We start from the raw sequence: 24054 nt of genomic DNA on the forward strand, positions 1-24054 counted from the left end.
CATCTGTTCTGATGATGCCATTTTCAAAAACAGTTCCCCTGACATGTCTTCCTTCTTCCTTAACCGAGGTTTTCCACCCAGGGTGTTTGACAGAGCACACAACCATGTCCGGCCCATCTCCCGCGCATCCGCCCTCACACCTTCCTCTCCCTCCCAGAAACATGATAGGGTCCCCCTTGTCCTCACTTATCACCCCACCAGCCTCCGCAATCAAAGGATCATCCTCCACCATTTCCGCCAACTCCAGCATGATGCCACCATCAAACACATCTTCCCTTCACCACCACCTGGCATTTCGCAGGGATCGTTCCCTCCAGGACACCCTGGTCCACTCCTCCATCACCCCCTACACCTCAACCCCCTCCCACGGCACCTTCCCATGCAACCACAGAAGGTGCAACACCTGCCCCTTTACTTCCCCCCTCCTCACCGTCCAAGGGCCCAAACACTCCTTTCAAGTGAAGCAGCATTTCACTTGCACTTCCCTCAATTTAGTCTACTGCATTCGCTGCTCCCAATGTGGTTTCCTCTACATTGGAGAGATTAAACGCAGACTGGGTGACCGCTTTGCGGAACACCTTCAGTCTGTCCGCAAGCATGACCCAGAACTCCCTGTCTCTTGCCATTTCAACACTCCACCCTGCTCTTATGCCCACATGTCTGTCCTTGGCCTGCTGCAATGTTCCAGTGAAGCTCAATGCAAACTGAAGGAACAGCACCTCATCTTCCAACTAGGCACTTTACAGCCTTCCGGACTGAACATTGAGTTCAACAACTTTAGATCATGAACTCTCTCCTTCTTCCCCACCCCCTTTCTGATCCCCCCTTTTCCAATAATTTATATATGTTTTTCTTTTCCCACCTATTTCCATTATTTTTAAATGTATTTCCATCCATTGTTTTATCTCTACCTTTAAGTCTATTTCGATCCCTTCCCCCCACCCCACCCCCACTAGGGCTATCTGTACCTTGCTTGTCCTGCTTTCTACCCTTAATTAGCACATTCCTTAGATAATATCACCACCTTCAACACCTCTTTGTCCTTTTGTCTGTGACATCTTTTGGCTATCTCCACCTATCACTGGCCCTCTATCCAGCTCTACTTGTCCCACCCCCCTTAAACCAGCTTATATTTCACCTCTCTTCTATTTTTACTTAGTTCTGTTGAAGGGTCATATGGACAAGAAATGTTAACTGTGTTCCTCTCCGCAGATGCTGCCAGACCTGCTGAGTTTTTCCAGGTTTTTGAGCGCATAATGATCCGGGAGAGCGGCATGCAAATCGACATTATTTGCACTGTAACTAATCAAATGTCATTTTTCTTCCTTTCAGCAATACCAGAGCAGGGCCGAGAGGAGGAGGCAGAGGGCCCACCTCTCACCCCTGAGGTGTCAGAAGAAATCCACTCACCAGCGTCACACCATCTCTGCCAGGCAGGCACCAGCGCAGACACTAGCACCTCAGCGGGAATTAGATCTTCGGCTGATCCCACACCCCTCTACCAGCTTATATTTCACCACATTTCTATATTTCTTTAGTTCTGATGAAGAGCCATACGGACTCGAAACGTTAACTGTGTTCCTCTCCGCATTTGCTGTCAGACCTGCTGAGGTTTTCCAGCTATTTTTGTTTTTGTATCTGACAAATGGAGGTCATTGTCTCCCTTGAGAGACGGAGCCTCCTTCGGCACTGCACCTCAGACACATTGAGGTAGCTGCTTCGCAGACTGTATACCCTGGCAGCAGGATAGTGGCGTCTTCTGTGGCCCCTTCCACCTTGGTCTTCCTGTTGGCCCTGCTCCCCTTGTGCCTGCGCCTCTCCTCCCAAAAGTGGCTCCTCTGGAGGCTAAATGTGGACTCCTGGCCTCCTCCCCCTTCTAGCCCTACCTCCCTTCTCAGAGGAGGTGCCTCCAATGGAGAGCACAGCTCCCATTCCCAGGCTAAGGGAAGGCTTCCTGAAACCTGCAGGCCCCAAAAATGATCTTGACTGTAGAGTCCTGACCTGAAGGCTGTTACTCTTGTCCAAGCAGCTGGTATGAGTTTTGAAGTATTCCTGCTCACACAGGCAAGTATAAGTAACTTTCACACTTAAATACCTGAAAAATCACATTCGTGACCCCACTCACCCCTCTTATCCCGCCCGTGGATGAGGTTTATACAAATGTGTCCAACCCGCCTGCCCATTGCGCCCGTGTGATGTCCTGAAGATCGCATGGGCCCCTAAAATTGCAGTCAATTGCTGCCTCAAGGGCCTTAACTGGGTGATTAATTAATGGCGGGTGCGCATCCGAGAACATCGCGCGCCCGGCCACCCACCTAAATATCGCGAGTGCGCGCGGTGACATCGGGACACCCACCCGACATCACCGCGCGTCATTTTATAGGTCAGCGTGCGGGGCTTGACCCCCCACACACCAACGGGAAAATCCTGGCCATAGATAAATATAAGGATGAAATAATCTGTCCAGATGATGTTGGTTGAAGAGTAAATATTTGACAGGACACCTGATCTACCCAATTAATCCAATTCCCCTGCTCTTTCCCCATTTTACCCTTCGATTATTTATCCAAAGTTATGATTGAATCTGTTTCCTCTGCCCTTTCAGGCAGCACATATCATATAATAACAGAGCATAACTATTTGCTGCATTAAAACAAATTCTGTTTCTCTCTCCTCAACTCCATTGCTGGAGTATTTTTTTTAAAAGCATGGAGATCAGCAACGAATAAGACCCTTGATGTTCAATGGCATTACCATCGCTGAATCCCCCACTATCAACATCCTGGGGGTTACCATTGACCAGAAACTGAACTGGACTAGCCATATAAATACTGTGGCTACAAGAGCAGGTCAGGGGCTAGGAATCCTGTGGAGAGTAACTCACTTCCTGACTCCCCAAAGCCTGTCCACCATCGACAAGGCACAAGTCAGGAGTGTGATGGAATACTCCCCACTTGCCTGGATGAGTACAGCTCCCACAACACTCAAGAAGCTTGACACCATCCAGAACAAAGCAGCTCGTTTGATTAGCACCCCATCCACCAGTTTAACATCCACTCCCTCCACCATTGACGCACAGTAGCAGCAGCGTGTACCATCTACAAGATGCACTGCAGGAATTCACCAAGGCTCCTTCGACAGCACCTTCCAAACCCATGACCTCTACCACCTTCAAGTTCACCTCCAAGCCACACACCATCTTGACTTGGAACTTTATCACTGTTGCTGGGTCAAAATCCTGAACTCCCCCTGCAACAGCACTGTGGGTGTACCTACACCACATGGACTGCAGAAGGCAGCTCACCACCACCTTCTCAAGGGCAATTAGGGATGGGCAATAAATGCTGGCCTAGCCAGTGACACCCACATCCCATGAATGAATAAATAAAAGCAAATCCACCCTGATTTCACAGCACCACAGACATTCTCCCTCAATGCCAGCTCTCGTTTACTCCTCCCAACCCTTCAGCTACAGAATGAGAAAGCCCCTACAAGGTAGGCCACCCTAACTATTGACCTCCTGATTCCATTGGGCCAACTGTACATTTCTATTCCCAGACTTTGTTTTATAAACTCCCTCCCAGGCTAATGTTCCCCCACATGCAGAGCTGACATCTTAAAGGGGTTTCTATGGAACATGCACATGTTAAGCTGGTCTTGGTGCTAGAAAGAACAAACTTGTAATTATATAGTGCCTTACCACTGCATGATGTCCCAATATGTTTCACAGCCAATGCCGTACTCTGCAATGCTCAATGATCCATTAACATTAGTACTTGATCTTATTTCTGGATGATTATGAACACACCCTAGATAAGCAGTGCCAGCCACTCAACAGCAGATCAGGCTTGAAGGGATGAAAGGCCTACCCCTGTTCCTGTTGCTTATGTTCTTAACTGTTCCACCATTGATACCCAGTCCCATGGAAGGAGATGGTGGGCCGGGGTATATATGGCCTCCTTCATTCCCCATTCTGTGAACTATGAAGCTGCCTGTAGTTCCGATCATTGCTCCTGGTTAGCAGCTGAGCTCAGAGGGAGCAGAGTGGGTCTCTCCCTCCAATCAGCCCTCTGCCGGGAATGCAGAGTCACTGAACTTACCATTGACTGCTCACATGTACCGTGCACATTCCTGAATGATGGATTACACTGTGTACCCTCCCAGAACTGACCTATAATCCAACCTCAGAACAGTGGGATGTGGGATAGGCTGTCAATTATCTGAGAAAGAAGAAAGTGCAGGGCTACGGGGAGAAGGTGGGGGAGTGGCACTAGGTGAATTGCTCCTTCAGAGAGCCAGCACAGACACGATGGGCTGAATGGCCCCCTTCTGTGCTGAAACAATTCTGTGATTCTGTGATAATGCTCAGAGCCAAACCCTGAGAATCACCCGGTCAGCTCACTCACTGTAATCCCAGCAAGGGCAACCAAAAAGTTAATTTGTCCAATTCATTTTATTAATGATATTATGGATCAGCCAGCGTCCTATTTAAGCTTTGTTTGAAAGCTCATTTACAATGGTCCCCTCTCACCCAGGGGCAGTTTAATGGACACTGCAAAGGCCCCAGATAGAGCTGGCTGGACAGGACAGATGAATAAGGTTTGAAATCTCATTTAATGGGTCCTGCTGGCCCGAGGGCTGTGAACAGATAGATCAGAAGGCCAGGCCATCCCAGAATCACAGCCCATCCACAACACAGATGGATCTGCTGAGTCCCAGCAAACATGTTGGTTTCAGCACAAGTTGACTCACATACTTTGCTAAAAAAGCCAGCGAGCATCAAACAGATGGTTTGTGCAGTTGGCTGGGGATGCATCTGAGTGACCACAACAACACTGGGCTCATACAAAGCTAATTATTAAAAAGGAGCTTCCTCAGAGCAGGAACTCGCCGCAGTGATTCCTTCTCTTTACAACAAGACTCTGGAATGGGTTTCTTGTGGCTGAAAGGCTGTTGAATATCCGCTGCAGTCTGTCCTCTGCCGAAACAACTTGTTTCACCAAATGAGTCTGAGGCGATCACACATCTTATTTATGTCGCAGGTGAAGGCAGCTGGAGGGGTTTTCAGATTCGGCCAATATCCAGGACTCTCCCCAACCTGTAGTCAGTGGGCACACTTGACCAACAGGCAACAGAGTTGGACACAGAAAGTCGTGTGTAACACCCAGGGCTGAATTTTCTGGCTGGCGGGGGAGGGGGGAGCAGGTGTGGGTGGGCGCGGACCCAATCGTCGCCCACAATCGGGTCCGCACCGCCATTTTACGCGGGCTGGCCAATTAAGGCCCGCCCAGCGTGAATCGCGGTTCCCGAGGACAGCGGGAGTGGGCGGGTGGTGGCGGGACTGCAGTGAACACCGGGTCAATGCCCACCCGGCCGCCTGTTTTAAAAAGTTGCTGCAGCCTTTCCAAGGCTGTGAATCTCGGCCAGTGGAAGGGCTCCCCAGAGCGCTGCTGGTGAGCAGACCAGGCAGGAGGGGAGGGCAGGGGGGGGCACTGTGCCCCTCGTTTTTCCGACGATTGCCTTGCTGCCCTCCCTGAGGAGGTGGCAGCACGGTGGGAGGTCCTCGTACCCCAGGACGGGAGGAGGAGGCCCCCCCCCCCACTACATGACCAAACCTGCCTGGGAGGAGGTGGTGGAGGTGGTGAGGTCCCGCGATGTGATGCAGCTCACCTGTGTCGTGTCGCAAGCGCTTCAACAACCTGTTGCACTCAGGAAGGGCGAGCACCATGTTGGCACTGGTCACTCAACCCAGCAGGTAGGGTCCCCCACCCCCCACCCCCCCCACACCCCACCACCTCCCCCCCCCCCCCCCCCGCCACCCCTTCCCCCCACCCCCGGCCCAAGCCTGAGTGCAGTGACTGCATTGAATCATTGACAGCATGTGTCCTTCGCTGGGTGGGCCAGCAGATATTGTCCATGCCGAGGTCACCCTGAGAGGGTGGTGAAGAGATGGGTTTTGCCCCCGCAGCATGCGGAGACCCATCAGGGCTTCATGGGGATACGCTCTGACCAGCAAGCCCTCACATCGGCATTGACCTCAGCTGGTCAGTGTCAGTATGGGAGATGGTCTGGGCACCAACTTTCCCAGCTCGGTGCCCATCCATCCACGGTGAGGAGGGAAGTCCAAAGTGACCTCACGTCGGCGCAGCAGCTGCCTGTTCATCTCTGCGGGTTCCTCTCAGGGTGCTCCGGATGAGGGTGGCAGCTCCTCCGCCCCTTTGCCAGTGACCTTTGCACCCAGTCAGGCTACGACGACTGGGGAGATGCCAGCTGTGAAACTGGCCGTCTCCTCCCAGGCGGGGCCAGCACAGGCTCCACAGGCCAGAGGACGACCGCCAAGGTCATCGAGGCCAACAGGAGAGCAGAGTCAGCAGGCTGGCTCAGATGCCACTCCCAGCGAGGGGTCAACACCAAGACGTAGCACCCGCAAACATAAACATAAGGCACCTTAGGCACACCAGGGATTTATCACTGGTGCTTTTCTGTTGGCCCAAGATGAGGTTTTTATGAGTTGTTGTGATTTTTAACACCTTTTTCGCTTTGTTTCATTAAGGTTCTTTGGTTGCAATAATAAATTCAGACATGTCACCATGGCTGAGGGTGCCTCTTTTGTTCTGCAGGTGGATGGTTTCCAATAATGTAATGAGTGCTTCGTGGGACATTCAGCTTTATTAACAAGGACCTTAGTTAATGTTCTTAACCAGGCAGATTTTGCACTTGTCACCCAGCAGCATCTATCAAGCCAGGCTGGAGCACTGAAGAGCCCCGGCACCTGGGAGTGTCTAAGGATGTAGGTGTCATGGGAGCTGCCTGGGTACCTTGCACAAACTTATAGAATCAGCATCCTGTGATCACACACTATCTGCACGTTCACGGAGTGGAAGCCCTTCCTGTCGACGAAGGCACCGAGCTCACCTGCTGGCGCCTTGATGGCCACATGTGTACAGTCTATAGCACCCTGGATGCGGAGGAAGCCAGCAATGGCCACGAAGCCTCTGGCTCGCTCTGTCTGGCTTGCCTGGTCCCACCGGTAGAGGATGAAGGTCAATTCATGCCTGAACAGAGCGTCTGTAACCTGCTTGACACAAGTGTGGACAGCTGATTGGAAGACACCACGAAGATCACCCTCCGAGCCCTGGAAGAAGCCGGAGGCAAAGAAGTTGAGGGCAGCTGTGACATGTAGAGCCACTGGCATGGGGTGTCCACCCACACAGTTAGTGGAAATCTCAGGCCCAATCATCTGACAGATATAGTTAACTGTCTCCCTTGAGAGATGGAGCCTTCTTCGGCACTGCACCTCAGGCATATTGAGGTAGCTGCTTCACTGGCTGTATACCCTGGCAGCAGGATAGTGACGTCTTCTGCGGCTCCTTCCGCCTTGGACTACCTCTTGGCCCTGCACCCCTTGTGCCTGTGCCTGACCTCCCAAAGGTGACTGCCCTGGAGACTGAATGTGGACTCCTGGCCTCCTCCCTCTTCCAGCCTTCCCTTCCTCCTCAGAGGAGGTGCCTCCAGTGGAGAGTTTAGCTCCCAGTCCCAGGCTAAAGGAAGCCTTCCTGAAACCTGCAGGCCCAGTAAAGATTCCTCACTGCAGAGTGCTGACCTGAAGGTTGTGAGTCCAGACCAAGCAGCTGGTATGCATTTTGAAGTATCGCTGATCACACAGGCAAGTATCAGTAATTTTGAAACATCAATATTTGACAGAGCACACTCGTGACCCCACTGAGCCCTCTTATCCCGCCCGTGGATGAGGTTTATACAAATGTGTCCTACCCGCCTGCCCGTTGCGCCCGTGCGCCGACCTGAAGATCGCGGTCGATTGGCGCCTCCAGGGCCTTAAGTGGCTGGTTAATTAAAGGCAGGCATGCATCAGAAAGCATTGCATGCCCGCCCAATGAAATATCGTGATGGTGCAAGGTGATGTCGGGACACTTGCCTGACGTCACTGCGCATAATTTCACACACGTGCGTGCAGCGACCACCCCCGCACGCCAACAGGAAAATTCTGCCCCCAGATTAACAAAGAGAGAGAGACAGCTACGACAGACAAAATGACACTTACAGCTAGGGTAACAGGGAAAGAGTAAGTTACACCTAGTATAACAGAGAGAGAAAGACTTATACCCAATGCAACAGGGAGAGGTTTACACCTTTGGCAGCATCGGTGGAGAAGAAAACAGTTGACGTTTCGAGTCCTCATGAGTCATTGCCATTTCTGAATCCTTATCATTCGCTCTTCCTTCTGCTTTCACTATTCTTATGCGGAACATATGCTCTGATCACTATTTCCCAATTGTTTTCCTATTTTCACTTCAGTTGCTTTCCCAAAACTAAATTAACTAATGTTTTTTCCCTTGTTGCACTAGATGTTACTGACTGAGGAAGCAATATGTTCCCACTTTGATCACGTGGGTTAACTTTACTCCAGTCTATCTTAAAAACATTTAAAATACTTTCACTCTGGCTGTGTAAATGGAAAATGAATTTCAGTATAGGTAACTAAGCAAGTGCTGTGAGTATAAATTGTTAAGATTGATCTGTCTTTCACTCCTCCTGTGTAAATATTTCCCAAGGGATTTTCAGTCTTAAAGTTGTCTAAGTCTATAGTTCAGTAAAATTGAGACACCTGCTAATGAGTCATGAGGACTCGAAACGTCAACTGTTTTCTTCTCCACCGATGCTGCCAGACCTGCTGAGTTTTTCCAGGTAATTCTGTTTTTGTTTTGGATTTCCAGCATCCGCAGTAGCTTTTAGCCTTTTGTTTTTATCTCAAGGTTTACACCTTGTTTAGCAACCAGTGTAACAGACAGAGAGTAAATTACATGCAGTGTAACTGATGGACTTGAGGAATGTAGATCGTGTTTTCCTCCAGAAAGCCAGTTGATGAAGGATAGAACTGCAGCCAATCCTTACACACATTTATAAGTATTTATTTACAGAGTTACAAATTACAAATATGCACCTCCTAACCCAACAACCACAGCTTCAGTCTGTGTCTATTTATAGGAGCACAAGTGAATCCCCTGTTAATGCCCATTACCTGCATACAATTAACAGACTGCAATGTTCAATGGGGTGTCCTCTGGGTTGTCCCTGGGTTTATGTTGATTGCAACAGTAACTGCTGGAGTAGCTCCAGGTTTGGTGCTAATTATTGGAGTGACTCAGATCCCAATCCATGCAAACCCTACAGCCTTTCCTGGGTGATTGAATATTTGGACTGCTTGTGTATAAGGCGTTGTGTCAGCTAGTGGCCTGTTCTGGACTGATTGGTCCGTCAGTGTTAAATGTTGGACACCGTCAGCAGGTGAATCAATTTTACTGAACAATAGATCTAGACAACTTTAAGACTGAAAATCCCTTGGGAAATATTTACATAGGAGGAGGAGTGAAAGACAGAGCAATCTTAACAATATATACTCAAAGCACTTGCTTAGTTACCTATACTGAAATTCATTTTCCATTTACACAGCCAGAGTGAAAGTATTTTAAATGTTTTTAAGATAGACTGGAGTAAAGTTAACCCACGTGATCAAAGTGGGAACATATTGCTTCCTCAGTCAGTAACATCTAGTGCAACAAGGGAAAAAACATTAGTTAATTTAGTTTTGGGAAAGCAACTGAAGTGAAAATAGGAAAACAATTGGGAAATAGTGATCAGAACATATGTTCCACATAAGAATAGTGAAAGCAGAAGGAAGAGTGAATGATAAGGATTCAGAAATGCCAAAAGGCAGAATTCAGTGAGGTAAGGAGTGATCTGTCCCAAATCAAATAGCAGAAAAATTAATAAACAGGTCAACAGAACAGCAGTGAGAAATGTTTGAAACGGCGATGGTTGGATTGCAAAATAAATATAATTCCTATAAAAATAGAACAGACCTTAAAGAACAGAGTTCTATAAATAATTAGATTAAATCTAAACTTATACTTAAAAGGGGGAAGCATAGAATTAAGCTTTCCTTTTTTATTCCTTCATGAGACGTGGGCATCACTGGCAAGGTCAGCATTTGTTGCCCGTCCCTAATTGCCTTTGAACTGAGTGGCCTGGAGTCTGAAGTCACATGTAAGCCAAACAGGGTAAGGGCGGCAGATTTCCTTCCCTAAAGGACATCAGCAAACCAGATGGGTTTTTACAAATTGATTGATAGTTGTCATGGTCACAATTACTGAGACTAATTTTATATTCAAGATTTATTAATTAAACCTAGCTGAATTTACATTCCATCAGCTGCTTGAACCCATGTTCCCCGAGCACTGCATTATTAGTGCAGTGACATAGCCACTACATCACCATCTCCTCCAACTGAATCTAATAACACAAGGGAAAGTCACAAGGAATATAAAAAGTGCAGTGGAGAAGTCAGATCAGATACAAGGAAATAGTTAAGATTTTTGCGCCGATGGAATGAATAGTCAGTGAGGGTAGGACACACTTGAATGAAAGGGGATTCCAACTACAGAGAATGAAGGAATGGCAGAGACATCAAGGAAATATATTTTACACTGGGTTTTACAAATGATTGTGGAAGAGAATATAGGTGACTAGAGGATATCAGAATGTTTTGCAACATTAAAGGCTCTCTACATAAATGCAAAGTGTTTGAACAATTACTCAAGAGAACCGGAGAAAGAATTGATTCTGAGAAAATTAGCAAAAGCTGAGGTGCCTACGTTGCTGATGGTATGTACCTGTTGAAGGAAGTCAGAGAGGAAACAATAAAGAATCTGATAACAATTTTTCAACCTTCCTCAAATTGTGCCGGGGATAACCAGGGGGCACAGATTTAAGGTGAGGGGCAGGAGGTTTAGAGGGAAGGTGAGGAAGAGTTTTTTCACCCAGAGGGTGGTGGGAATCTTGAACTCACTGCCTGAAAGGGTGGTAGAGGCAGAAACCTTCATAACATTTAAGAAGTATTTGGATGTGCACTTGCGATGCCATGGCATACAAGGCTATGAGCCTAGTGCTAGAAAATGGGGTTAGAATAGTTAGGCACTTGTTTGACTGGCGCAGACTTGATGGGCTTAAGGGCCTTTTTCTGTGCTGTACACCTCTATGACTCGTGAGTAGCCAATCAAACACCTTCGTTCAAGATGGCAGAGAGGAATAAACTGGTCATTTTTAAAAATGTATTCATGGGATGTGGGCATCTCTGGCAAGGTCAGCAGTTATTGCCCATCCCTAATTGCCTTTATTTGAGTGGTTTGCGAGGCCATTTCAGAGGGCAGTTAAAGGGTTAACCACATTGCTGTGGGCCTGGAGTCACGTGTAGGCCAGACCGGGCAAAGACAGCAGATTTCCTTCCCTAAAGGACATTAGTGAACTAGATGGGCTTTTATGCCAATCCAGTAGTTTAGAAGAATGAGAGGGCGATTTTGTTGAAACGTATTAAATCCTTAATGGGCTTGCCATGGTAAATGTTGGGAGGCTGTTCCCACTCGCTGGGCAGTCTAAGTCTAGGGGGTCACAGTCTGAGAATAAGGGGTCAACCATTTGGATTGAGGTAAGGAGAAATTTTTTACCCAAAGGGCTATGAAACTTTAGAGTTATCTACCCCAGAGAACAATGAATTTTCCATCAATATTCAAGATAGAGGTTGATAGATTTTTGGGATACTAAGGGAACCGAGGGATGTGGGGATAGTGTGGGAAGATGGAATTAAGGTCGAAGATCAGCCATCCTCTTTTTGACTGGCGAAGCAGGTTCTAGGCGGTGTAAGATCGACAGCTGCTTCAATTTCCTGTGTTAATTAACCCATACGGAAAGCCCACCTCTTGGCATGACAGGTCACTGTTACAGGTTGGGGCTGTCATTTAACAGGGGAATTCCCATCAGAGTGACAGCTAGTGTGCTACTGGGAATTGTTACAGGTGAGTTAAAGATGCATTTGAGGTTGGAAATCCCTTTAAAAATGTTTACATTAAATCTTACAGTGCAAAATCGTTCTTTTTTATTCTTTCATATGATATGAGCGTCCCTGGCCGGGCCAGCATTGGTTGTCCATCCCTAATAACCCTTGAGAAGCATAGGAGTAAAGCCATGGAAAGCAGGAACAAAGTTGTTTTAATAATGGGTGATGAAGTGTTACACTGTCCCTTTAAATTGAGGGAACGAACAGTAAATCAACAACTTCGTAGATATAATCCCAAGACCACGGCAGCATTAGAGCGGCTGTTTGACCGGATCCGCCCAGACTGATTCCCCATTTCTTTTATAATAGTAGTTACGCAGGGTCAGTATTTCTTTCATCCTCACTGAGTTTGGCGTGTGTGACCTTTTACACAGCAGGGGAAATGCTGCAGGTAACTACAGGGCAATCTGGCCAGTTCACCATTCTTGCTAAAGTAAAAGATTCCTTATGTCCCCGGTCCTGCTGATGCCCCTCATGTGATGCATGTGATAGTTCCAATGTTCCTGCCCAACTCTGCAGACTGTCTCCGTCACACCAGAACTTGCCAACTCTTAGCTCCCGCCTTCCTCCTGGGAGCACGTTGTTGACATCGTGTGTCTGACAGCCCGTTCTTCTCATTGGCCCAAAGCACCATCAATCATCTTGCTGTCCCGTTTGAAGTTAGGTTGAGGTGGAGGGTTGTGGATTACATGGTTTTTTTTTTGTTGGGTGTGGATCTGTTGAATTTGCTGAGTGTCTCTGGCTGGGATCATGGTAGAAGAAGCTTATCTCTCTGACTCCGGCAATGGAAAAATCATCGGGGTAAGATGCCCTCACTTTTGTTTGTTCAAATTCTACTTTAAATAGAAACAAATATATTTAACAAGATGAGTGCGTTTCCTTTACGTGAAGGTTCTTCATAACTGAGTGCATTTAAAATTTAATAACCCTTTACATACTTAAGATAGTTCTGAGTCGAGGACTGTGCAACTTTTGGCTGTTCTGTGTAGCACCTCATAACCAGTAGATATACTCCACATTCAGAATCTGAAATTGGCTGCCTTTGGCTTAAAGGCTTGAGCACCTCATCTAGGCTGACACTCCAGTGCAGTACTGAGGGAGTGAGTGTTGCACTGCTGGAAGTACCCATCTTTCAAATAAGATGAGATCATAGCTGCTTGTTCAGATGAAGGTGACTGATCCCATGATACTATTCAAAGAATGGCAGAATTTCTCCCTCAGTAAACACCACTGGAAAAGCCTGACTGTTCAAATCGCTGCTGTCTATATATACTCTTGCTGCATTTGCCTAAATAATCGTTGGTGGATTATTGATCAGCCATGGTCATATTGAATGACAGAGCAAGCTCGAAAGGCCGAATGACCTACTCCTGCTCCTGTTTTCTATGTTTCATTCAATAAGAGCATGGTTGATCTGATTGTAACCTCCCACCTACCCCCGATAACCTTTCACCCTCTTATTAATCAAGAATCTATCTAGCACTGCCTTAAAAATATTCACCGACCCTGTGTCATGAAGCTATTAATGTATATAATGTTATTGGAAATTATTTTTTTAAAATAGAGGTTTAGTTTGTGGGTGTGTCTTAATTGGATTAAAACCAGCTAATCTGGTTGCTTTAATGTGTACTAGTTTTGAGATGTAAGCGAGGTAGAGTGCATTTGCATTTTGTTGAATATGGCATTCAAGAATTCTGGCACCTAGCTAGCAGAGACCGAGCAATGTTTATATTACTAGTAAAATTGGTGCTATGAACGGGGTTTTATTGTTAGAAGAGATGGAGTTTTAATTTGACTCTCCCCTTTGAAGCACAAAATTAGCAGATATGTTTCGGGCCATTCATAATACTTACCTGATGCATTCTCAGAACCTTCTCCATCTCATTAAAAAGGGTTTTTATCAGCATTGAATTTGTGAGACAAAGTAAGACGCAGTAGAATGAATGAATGCTGAAGGAATGCAGTGTTCTGGCTTTACTTGTATTGACTGAGTGGAACGTTTGTCCAATTATATTTTTGTGAAGTTAAAAGCAGCATTTTTGACTCAAAGTCAACCAGTCGACTTTAAACCAGATCGCTTACCACAGAAGGCTCATATTCATTCGAAGTTTTAACTCTGTTTCTCTCTCTGCTGTTGCTAGACCTGTTGAGTTTTTCCAGCATTTTCTGTTTTTGTTTCAGATTTCCAGCATCCACAGTATTTTGCTTTTATCCATTACCATAGAATTTGGAATGTTTATTAGTGAACAAAGAGGAGTTTATCATGTATGGAAAGAACATCTCATGCCACAGTGTTCAAAAGCTTTATCTATGAATATGAAATAGCTAGGAGTTAGCTCATTCAATGTACGCCGCAGGGGTTTCAGCTAATTCATGTGGTAGCCTTCTGTCTTGTAAGTCAACGGTTTGCTCCATGGTGGTCAACTCCATGTTAAGCATTGCCTGGTTTGACTCAGGAGCCCTACTCTGGCATGGCAGCCTCTGCCGCATTTGCTGCAGTGGAAGACAGTGGGCTGAGAAGATGCACGATTCACTGGCCTCTGTTTTCTCCAGGCCCTCTTCTCAGCCAGCTGAGCTTTTTGTGTCTGCTCATCTCTTCCAATGCCCTTCCAAACAGTCAACCTCCAGGGGTCACGGCTGTCAGCGACCGTCTCCCAATTGGCAGTGTCAATGTCCGCCATCTTCATATCTCACTTGCAGATGTCCATGGACGCACAGGAGGTCGTGACCCAGTGGTCAATTCACCTTTATAGACGGTCTTTTGGGATATGAACTCATCAAACATGGGAAACCAGCACTCCTGCAGTATCTGCATGTACTCCTCCGTCTCTGCTAGAGGGAGGGGGCAGTGCCCCAGGATATATGTGATGCAAAGATTGTGACCCTGCACAAGAACAAGGGTGACTACAGCAACTGCAACAACTATCGAGGTATCTCCCTGCTGAGCATCGTGGGGAAAGTATTTGCCTGTGTTGCCCTTGTCAGACTGCAGATTCTGGCTGAATGCACCTACCCCTGATCCCAGAACTGGAAGATCTACAATTGGCACGATATTCTCACTCCGGCAGCCGTTAGAGAAGTGCTGTGAACAAAGGAGACCATTATATATTGTCTTTATTGATCCCACCAAGGCATTGGACCATGTGAGCAGAGGCAGTGTATTTAAGCTGCTGGAGATAATGGGCTGTCCCCTGAAGCTGCTCAATGTGATCTCTTTCCATAACAACGTGATGGGTAAGGTCAGCTATGACGGGGCAACATTGGAACCCGATGAGATCTGCAGTGCGGTCAAACAGGGTTGTGTTCTGGTACCGACACTTTTTGACATATACACAAACACGAACACAAAAATTGCTGGAAAAACGCAGCATTTCTGACAGCATCTATGGAGAGGAAGACAGAGTTAACGCTTCGAGTCCGCATGACTCTTCATCAGAACTTCATCAGAGTCATGCGATCTCAAAACATTAACTCTGTCTTCCTCTCCACACATATTGTCAGACCTGCTGAGTTTTTCCAGCAATTTTTGTTTTTGTTTCAGATTTCCAGCATCCGCAGTATTTTGCTTTTATTTTGCTTTTACTCTTTGACATATTCTTCTCTTTGCTGCTGTCATTTGCCCTCAGGTCACCTACAGAGGGTGTTTACTTACACAGCAGAACTGACTGGAAGCTGTTCAGGCCTTGCTCGCCTGAGATCCAAGACAAAAGTACACCAAGTCCTCATCAGAGAGTTGCTCTAGGCTGACGATGGTCCCAGCTAAAACAGACATTAAATATCTTTGGGTAAAGTGAAGGTATTTTAGTCAGGGTAGTGACTCTGATGCCCTTGTGTCCATCATACTTCACCCAACCCTATAGTTTTAATGGGCTCCTTAGCTTATTGAATCTTTCAGTTTATCCTCCTGTCCTTCATTACCCTTTCTTCTCTTCTGTTTTCCCTCTTGACTCTTCCGCCTCTCCTTTTTCTCTTTTTGTTAATCATTCATGGGATATGGGCATCACTGGCAAGGCCAGCATTTATTGCCCCTCCCTAATTGCCCTTGAGACTGCGTCCTGTGTTCTAGATTCCCCAGCCAGGGGAAACCACCTCTCAGTAACTACCCTGTCAATTCCTTTCAGGATCACGCATGCTTCAACAAGATCGCCTCTGATTCTTACAAATTCCAGAGGGTATAGACCCAATTTACCCAGCCTCATCATAGGACAACCTCCTCATCCCAGGGACCAATCTAATGAACCTTCGCTATACTGCCTCCAATGCAATTATATCCTTCCTTAAATATGGAGACTAAAACTGTGCACAGTTTTCCAGGGATGGAATTTTATGGCCCCTCCCACCAGTGGGGTTTTCCAGTCACGCCAAAGTCAATGGACTTTTGAACAGCTCGCTGCATTTTCTAGTCCCGCTCCTGCCGCAAATGGGGCCGTAAAATTTCGCCCCAGGTGTGGCCTCAGCAAAGCCAGTACAATTGTAGCAAGACTTCTTTATTCTTGGACTCCAATCCCCTGAGAATAAAAGCATTTTAAAAAATATTCTGTTTCAAATTCACGCATTATACCCATATTATACTCCATCTGCCACATTGTTGCTCACTCACTAAACACGTCCGTATATTTTTTTTGATGGTCATGAGATGTGGTCATCGCTGACAAAGCCAGCATTTGTTGCCCATTCCTGAACTGAGGGCAGTTAAGAGTCAACCACATTGCTGTGGGCCTGGAGTCATATGTAGGCCAGACCAGATAAGGACAGTAGATTCCTTCCCCAAAGGGCATTAGTGAATGAATAAGAAGGATCAACTGCTTGGTTAAAGAAGACAACAGTTCCTGAAGCTCCAGACCCAGTCCAAAGCAAAGAGTGAATGGAAGTTGCTCCGAAGCCGCTCTACGTTCTGAAATCGACTGACTGCAAGAAGTCCGACTGAAAAGTAGTGCAAGAGTCATCGATTGTTTCGCAGACCAGCGCCAAGAGACCAAACATATAACCCAGACACCATTTCAAGGACCCCATCATCTATCCTTTTCCCTCGAACCATTGACATTTAACCTTTTGGCAGAATTCCTCTATTTTATTATCTTTTTGGTGCGTGTGAGAGTTAAGGTATTCAGAGTAATTATTATACTTTCATGTTTCATACAGTATGTTAATAAGCTTTGCCTTCAGATTGACAAATCTGGTTTATACTAAACTAATCATTTTGTTGTTAATTGAAGAAACTTAGGCATTGAGCAGTCATTCTGAGATTCCTAGGTAAAGCACATATTTGGCTGTATAGCTGGCTGGAGAAATCAACATGGAATAGTTGAATTAGAGACTGACAGTGCACTCCTCCCTTCTTTGTGGTGTCATGGTCGCCATTACTGAGACTAGCTTTATATTCCAGATTTATTAATTGAAAGTAAATTCCACCAGCTGCCATGGTGGGATTTGAGCCCATGTTCCTAGAGCATTAACCTGGGCTTCTGGATTATTAGTCCAGTGACCCTTGGCGGCCAACTCCAGCATGATGCTACCACCAAACACACCTTCCTTTCAACCACCTTGTCGGCATTCTGTAGGGACCGTTCCCTCCGGGACACCCTGGTTCACTCCTCCATCACCCCCAACACCTCAACCCCCTCCCACGGCACCTTCCCATTGCAATCGCAGAAAGTGCAACACCTGCCCCTTTACTTCCCCCCTCCTCACCGTCCAAGGGCCCAAACACTCCTTCCTTGCACTTCCCTCAATTTGGTCTACTGCATTCGCTGCTCCCAATGCAGACTCTTCTACATTGGAGAGATCAAACACAGACAGGGTGACAGCTTTGCGGAACACCTTCAGTCTGTCCACAATTATGCTCTTGAGAAGGTGATGGTAAGCCGCCTTCTTGAACTGCTGCAGTCCATGTGGTGTAGGTACACCTACTGTGCTGTTAGGGAGGGAGTTCCAGGATTTTAACCCAGTGACAGTGAAAAAAACGATGATATATCTCCAAGTCAGGATGGTGAGTGGCTTGGACGGGAACTTCCAAGTGGTGGTGTTCCCATGCATCTGCTGCCCTTGTCTTTCTAGATGGTAGTGATCATGGATTTGAGACTAAGGAGCCTTGGTGAGTTAATGCAATGCATATTGTAGATGGTACACACTGTTGCCACTGTGCGTCAGTGGTGGAGGGAGTGAACGTTTGTGGATGGGGTGCCAATCAAGCAGGCTGCTTTGCCCTGGATGGTGTTGAACTTCTTGAGTGTTGCTGGAGCTTCACTCGTCCAGGTGAGTGGAGAGTATTCCATCACACTCCTGACTTGTGCCTTGTTGATGGTGGACAGGCTTTGGGGAGTCAGGCGGTGAGTTACTCACTGCAGGATTCCTAGCCTCTGACTTGCTCTTGCAGCCATAGTATGTTAGCTTTCAGTGACTTATGAACAAAGACACCCAGGTCCCTTTGGACATCAACACTTCACAATCTCTCACTATTTAAGAAATACTCTGTATTTCTGTTTTTCCTATCAAAGTGGATAACTTCACATTTTTCTACATTATATTCCATCTGCCATGTTCTTGCCCACTCTATTAGCTTTTCTAAATGCTCTTGAAGCCTTTTTGCATCCTCCTCACAACTTTCACTCCCACCTAGTTTTGTGTCATCAGCAAGCTTGGCAATATTAAATTTGGTCCCCATATCCAAATCATTGATACAGATTGTGAATATCTGGGGCCCAAGCCTCACTGGTCACCCCACTAGTCACCCCACTAGTCACCGCCTGCCAACCTGAGAATGATCCATTTATCCCTACTCTCTTTTCCATCCTTTAACCAACCCTCAATCCATGCCAGTATATTTCCCCCAGTCCCATGCACTCTTTAATTTTGTATACTAACCTCCTGTGTGGGACCTTATCGAAAGCCTTCTGAAAATCCAAATACACCACATCCACTGGTTCCCCCTTATCTGTTCTGCCAGTTACATCCTCAAAAAACTCCAACAGGTTTGTCAAACATGATTTCTCCTTCATAAATCCATGCTAACCCTGTCCAATCCTACCATTATTTTCTAAGTGTCCAGTTATCACATCCTTTAAATAGATTCTAACATTTGCCCTATTGATGTCAGGCTAACAGGTCTCTAAGTTCCTCATTTTCTCTCTCCCTCCTTTCTTAAACAGTGGGGTTACATTGTTTACCTTCCAAGCTACAGGAACTATTCCAGAATCTATACGATTTTGGAAGATGACTACCAATACATCCACTATCTCTACAGCCACCTCTTTCAACACTAGTTCCCATGATTTCCATTGACCTCAATTTTGCTAGGGATCCTTGATGCCACACTTGGTCAAATGCTGCTTTGATGTCAAGGGCAGTCATTCTCACCTCACCTCTGGAATTCACCTCTTTTGTTTGGATCAAGGGGGTAAAGATGTCTGGAGTTGAGGGGGCCTGGCACAACCCAAACTGAGCATCAATGAGCAGGTTATTGGTGAGTAAGTGCTGCTTGATGGCGCTGTCAATGACCCCTTCCATCACTTTGCTGATGATCGAGAATAGTCTGATGGGGTGGTAACTGTCTGGATTAGATTTGTCCTGCCTTTTGTGTACAGGACATACCTGGGCAATCTTCCACATTGGCGGGTAGATGCCAGTGTTGTAGCTGTACTGGAACAGCTTGGCTAGGGGCGCAGCAAGTCCTGGAGCACAAGTCTTCAGTACTATTGCCGGAATATTGTCAGGGCCCATAGACTTTGCAGTATCCAGCCTTCAGCCGTTTCTTGATATCACATGGAGTGAATCGAATTGGCTGAAGACTGGCATCTGTGATGCTGGGGGACCTCCGAAGGAGGCCGAGATGGATCATCCACTCGGCACTTCTGGCTGAAGACAGCTGCAAATGCTTCAAACTTATCTTTTGCACTGATGTGCTGGTCTCTCCCATCACTGAAGATAGGGATATTTGTGGAGCCTGCTCCTCCAGTGAGTTGTTCAATTGGCCACCACATTCACGACTGGATGTGGCAGGACTGCAGAGCTTTATCAGATCAGTTGGTTGTATATTGAGGTGCCAACACCTCTGGTGGAAGTGTCATGGAATCATAGAATAGCATAGCATAGAAACAGGCCATTCGGCCTAACCAGTCCATGCTGGTGTTTATGCTCCACTTGAGCCTCATTCCATCCTTTCTCATCTAGGTCTATGATCATAACCATCTATTCCCTCCTCCCTCATATACTTAACTAGTTTCCCCTTAAATGCATCCATACTATTTGCTTCGACCACTCCCTGTGATAGTGAGTTCCACATTCTCACCATTCTCTGAGTGAAAAAGTTTCTACTGAATTTTCCTATTAGATTTCTTGGTGACTGTCTTAATAACTTGCTAGTTCTTTCTACTTACCTCCTGCTCGCCGCCTCTCCCGCCCCCCCCAAACCTCTCACTCACCACTTCCCTCCCCGACCCTCCCATTCACAGCTCCTCTAGCTCCCTCCCTCGCTTTGTCCTTCTCACTGCCCCTCTCCCAAGCCCTTGTTCACTCTGAGGCTTCAGGAGAGGGAAGCGGCGAGCGAGAGGGAGGGCCACTGAACAGGAGAGTCAGGAAGGAATGCAGTGAGTGGAAAGGTCAGCAAGCAGGAGAGGAGGGGGAGCAGGAGGGTAGGGGAGAGGGAGGATTGGCGAGCGGGAGATAAGTAGAAAGAGATAGTAAGTTGTTAAGTGTTGTGAGTTATTAATCACTTTAGCAATTGTAAACCTGGTGTACTGTGTACCATTATTAATGTGTTTATAGTTTATAATCATGTATTGTGTTTTACGTACCAAGATTGCATTTTGGAGAAATAAATCACAGTGAATCTGTAAATATTTATTCAATTCTACTTGCAGCCTGACTAAAATTTTCCAACATCCCTATTGGCCCCAACTATTTTTTTAGTGAATACCACTGTTCTACCCTGTCCCATCAAACACTCCCAGGACAGGTACAGCATGGGGTTAGATACAGAGTAAAGCTCCCTCTACACTGTCCCCATCAAACACTCCCAGGACAGGTACAGCACGGGGTTAGATACAGAGTAAAGCTCCCTCGCTACTGTGCACATCAAACACTCCCAGGACAGGTACAGCACGGGGTTAGATACAGAGTAAAGATCCCTCTACACTGTCCTCATCAAGCACTCCCAGGGCAGGTACAGCACAGGGTTAGATACAGAGTAAAGCTCCCTCTACACTGTCCCATCAAACACTCCCAGGACAGGTACAGCATGGGATTAGATACAGAGTAAAACTCCCTCGACACTGTCCACATCAAACTCTCCCAGGGCAGGTACAGCACAGGGTTAGATACAGAGTAAAGCTCCCTCTACACTGTCCCATCAAACACTCCCAGGACAGGTACAGCATGGGATTAGATACAGAGTAAAACTCCCTCGACACTGTCCACATCAAACTCTCCCAGGACAGGTACAGCACAGGGTTGGATACAGAGTAAAGCTCCCTCTACACTGTCCCATCAAACACTCCCAGGACAGGTACAGCATGGGATTAGATACAGAGTAAAACTCCCTCGACACTGTCCACATCAAACACTCCCAGGGCAGGTACAGCACGGGGTTAGATACAGAGTAAAGCTCCCTCTACACTGTCCCATCAAACACTCCCAGGGCAGGTACAGCACGGGGTTAGATACAGGGTAAAGCTCCCTCTACACTGTCCCCATCAAACACTTTGAGCCTGTGCGCTCTTGAATTGGGTTGAAATTGCTCCGGATTCATGGCACGGTGAGTTCTTTATCCATCAATCTGTGTTTCTGACTTTATTTTTTTCTTGTTTCGAAGGATTAAATAGTTTTCTTCGTGGAAAAGGTAATTAAAATGCAGCAAGTAAGTTCTTGCTGTGGACACAATTTGCAGATTATGAAAGACGGATTCTTTAAGGATTAAAGTTGTGTTGGAATGGGAGGGATGGGGAAATGGCAGATGTGGTAAGTAAATTCATCACATCGAGTCAGACAGGGTGTGGAATCTGATAACATATGTGTAGGTCAATAAAGCATCTGTCACACAAGAAACTGAGAGCACAAAATGACTACAGGGAGCCTGGACCAGATGGGATACACCCTAGAATCCCTTGTGGAAAGGAGGGGGGGGAATAGCTGAAACTCGGATTAATATTTCACAGAGTCTCATCACTACCTCAGGGCTGGAGAGTGACTCCTGAATTCACAAGATTCAACAAATAGGATTGAGCCATGAATCTGGCGATGGCTGATCAGTTAATCAAACATCTGTAGTGAGCGGATGATGGAGTGAGGCATCTGTCTTTCTTTCTCTCCTTTTTTACCCCTTACCTTCCTGCGCAGTACTGTCTCCCTTTCGCTGCCTTGCTGCTCCCTTGCTTTGGTTGTCCTGTATAACTCACCTTTATGGACATTGACATCTGGAGACTGGAACATGATACAATTGTCAATCAGCTATTCAACTGGTCACAGGAACCGGAGGAGGCCATTCAGCCCTTTGAGGCTGTTTGCCACTCAATTATAATCATGCCTTGTTTAATGAATCTTATACATCCCCAAAGAACATCTTACATTTATACAGAGCCTTTAATGTAGTAAAATGTCCCAAGGTGCATCAAACAGGATTTCACACTGAACAACATTAAGGAGATATTAGGGCAGGTGACCAAAAGCTTGGTCAAAAAGATTGATCTTAATGGGAGAGAGAGGTTTTACATTCTCATCTTTGTACTCTGATTCCTCCATTGCCTTGCCCCTCCTTCTCTCTATAATTTCCTTCGGCCCTCCTCCAAGTTATCGACACTTTTCCAATTCTGGCCTCTTGTGCACCGCCAACTTTAATCAATCCTCCACTGGCGGCCGTACCTTTAGCTGTCTGAGCCCTAAGCTCTGGAATTCCCTCCCTGTACCTTTCCTCCTCTCTGTCATCTTTCAAGATGCTCTATCACCTTATTTGGCTCAGCGTCAAATTTTGTTTGATAATCGCTACTGTGAACTGCCTTTGAATGTTAGAGGCAAGTTGTTACTGTTGAACCACATAAAGGGTGACATGTTGTGATTAGAGTGTTTCCAAAGGACCATCCAGTGTCGGGATGATCTGGACTATTGTATTATTAGAGTGGGACCAGCAGAGATATATTAGCACAGATTCCTTTGAACGGAGGAACCTCCACCAGTCCTGTGACAATCAAAATAAATTCATTTCACCTCAATTGGCAGGAAACAGTAGGAGGTGAAGGACTATAGCCCAGGTGACACAAAACCTACCTGGTATTCCCACACAATTTCAAATCCTTATGATAAAGCCGGCCAGAACTTTCCCATTGGGAAACCCATTGGAATTGGTAAATAGGAGCTGAGGAGGTAGCAACATGACAGTTTCAACAAGTGGCACAAAAGGACAATTCTGAGCACTGAAATAGGGATTACATTAGATAAGCAGCCCAGAAACAGGCCATTCAGCCCAACCAGCCATGTTGTTGTTTATGCTCCACTTCTGTCTTTTCTCATCTAAATCTCAGTGTAACCCTCCATTCCCTTCTCCCTCATAAACTTGTCTAGTTGCCCCAAATGCATTTATACTATTCACTTCAACCACTCCCAGTGGTAGCAAGTTCCACATTCTCACCACTCTCTGGGTAAAGACGCTGCTCCTGAATTCCCGATTGGATTTCTCGGTGACTATCTTCTATTGATGGCCTCTAGTTATGCTCTTCCCCACAAGAGGAAACATTCTCCCTGTATCCACTCGATCAAAACCTTCCAGAATGTTAAAGACCTCAATCTGGTCACCCCTCAGCCTTTTCTCAGGAGAGGAGACCCAGCTTGTCAAGTCTTTCCTGATATGTATACCCACACATTTCTGATATCATCATTGTAAATCTGCTCTGCACTCTCTCCAGTGCCTCTATATCCTTTTTATAATATGACACTCAGTGCTCTAAGTGTGGTCTCACCAAGGTTCAATACCGGTTTAGTATAACTTCCCAACTTTGCAATTCTATCCCTCTAGAAATAAAAGCTAAAACTTGATTTGCTTTGTTTACGGCCTTGCGAACCAGTGGAGTAACTTGTAATGATTGATGTATTTATTTTCCAAGATCCCTTTGTTCCTCTATCCCACTTAGACTTGCACCTCCCAAGTAATAAGTGAC

General features: G+C 46.4%; 1 protein-coding gene across 1 annotated transcript in view; it reads left to right on the forward strand.

Annotated features, from left to right (window-relative positions):
* The first annotated feature begins 12566 nt into the window (after positions 1 to 12566).
* LOC144694699 (solute carrier family 2, facilitated glucose transporter member 5-like) overlaps positions 12567 to 24054 on the forward strand; it is an 82023-nt gene continuing 70535 nt past the window's right edge. Inside the window, exon 1 of the mRNA XM_078565289.1 lies at positions 12567 to 12712. Coding sequence (XP_078421415.1) covers positions 12662 to 12712 — 51 coding nt within the window. The 5' untranslated portion in view covers positions 12567 to 12661. The remainder of the gene's footprint in view (positions 12713 to 24054) is intronic.

The sequence above is a fragment of the Cetorhinus maximus genome, chromosome 20 (genome assembly GCF_964194155.1).
Source record: "Cetorhinus maximus chromosome 20, sCetMax3.hap1.1, whole genome shotgun sequence".
Lineage (NCBI taxonomy): Eukaryota > Metazoa > Chordata > Chondrichthyes > Lamniformes > Cetorhinidae > Cetorhinus > Cetorhinus maximus.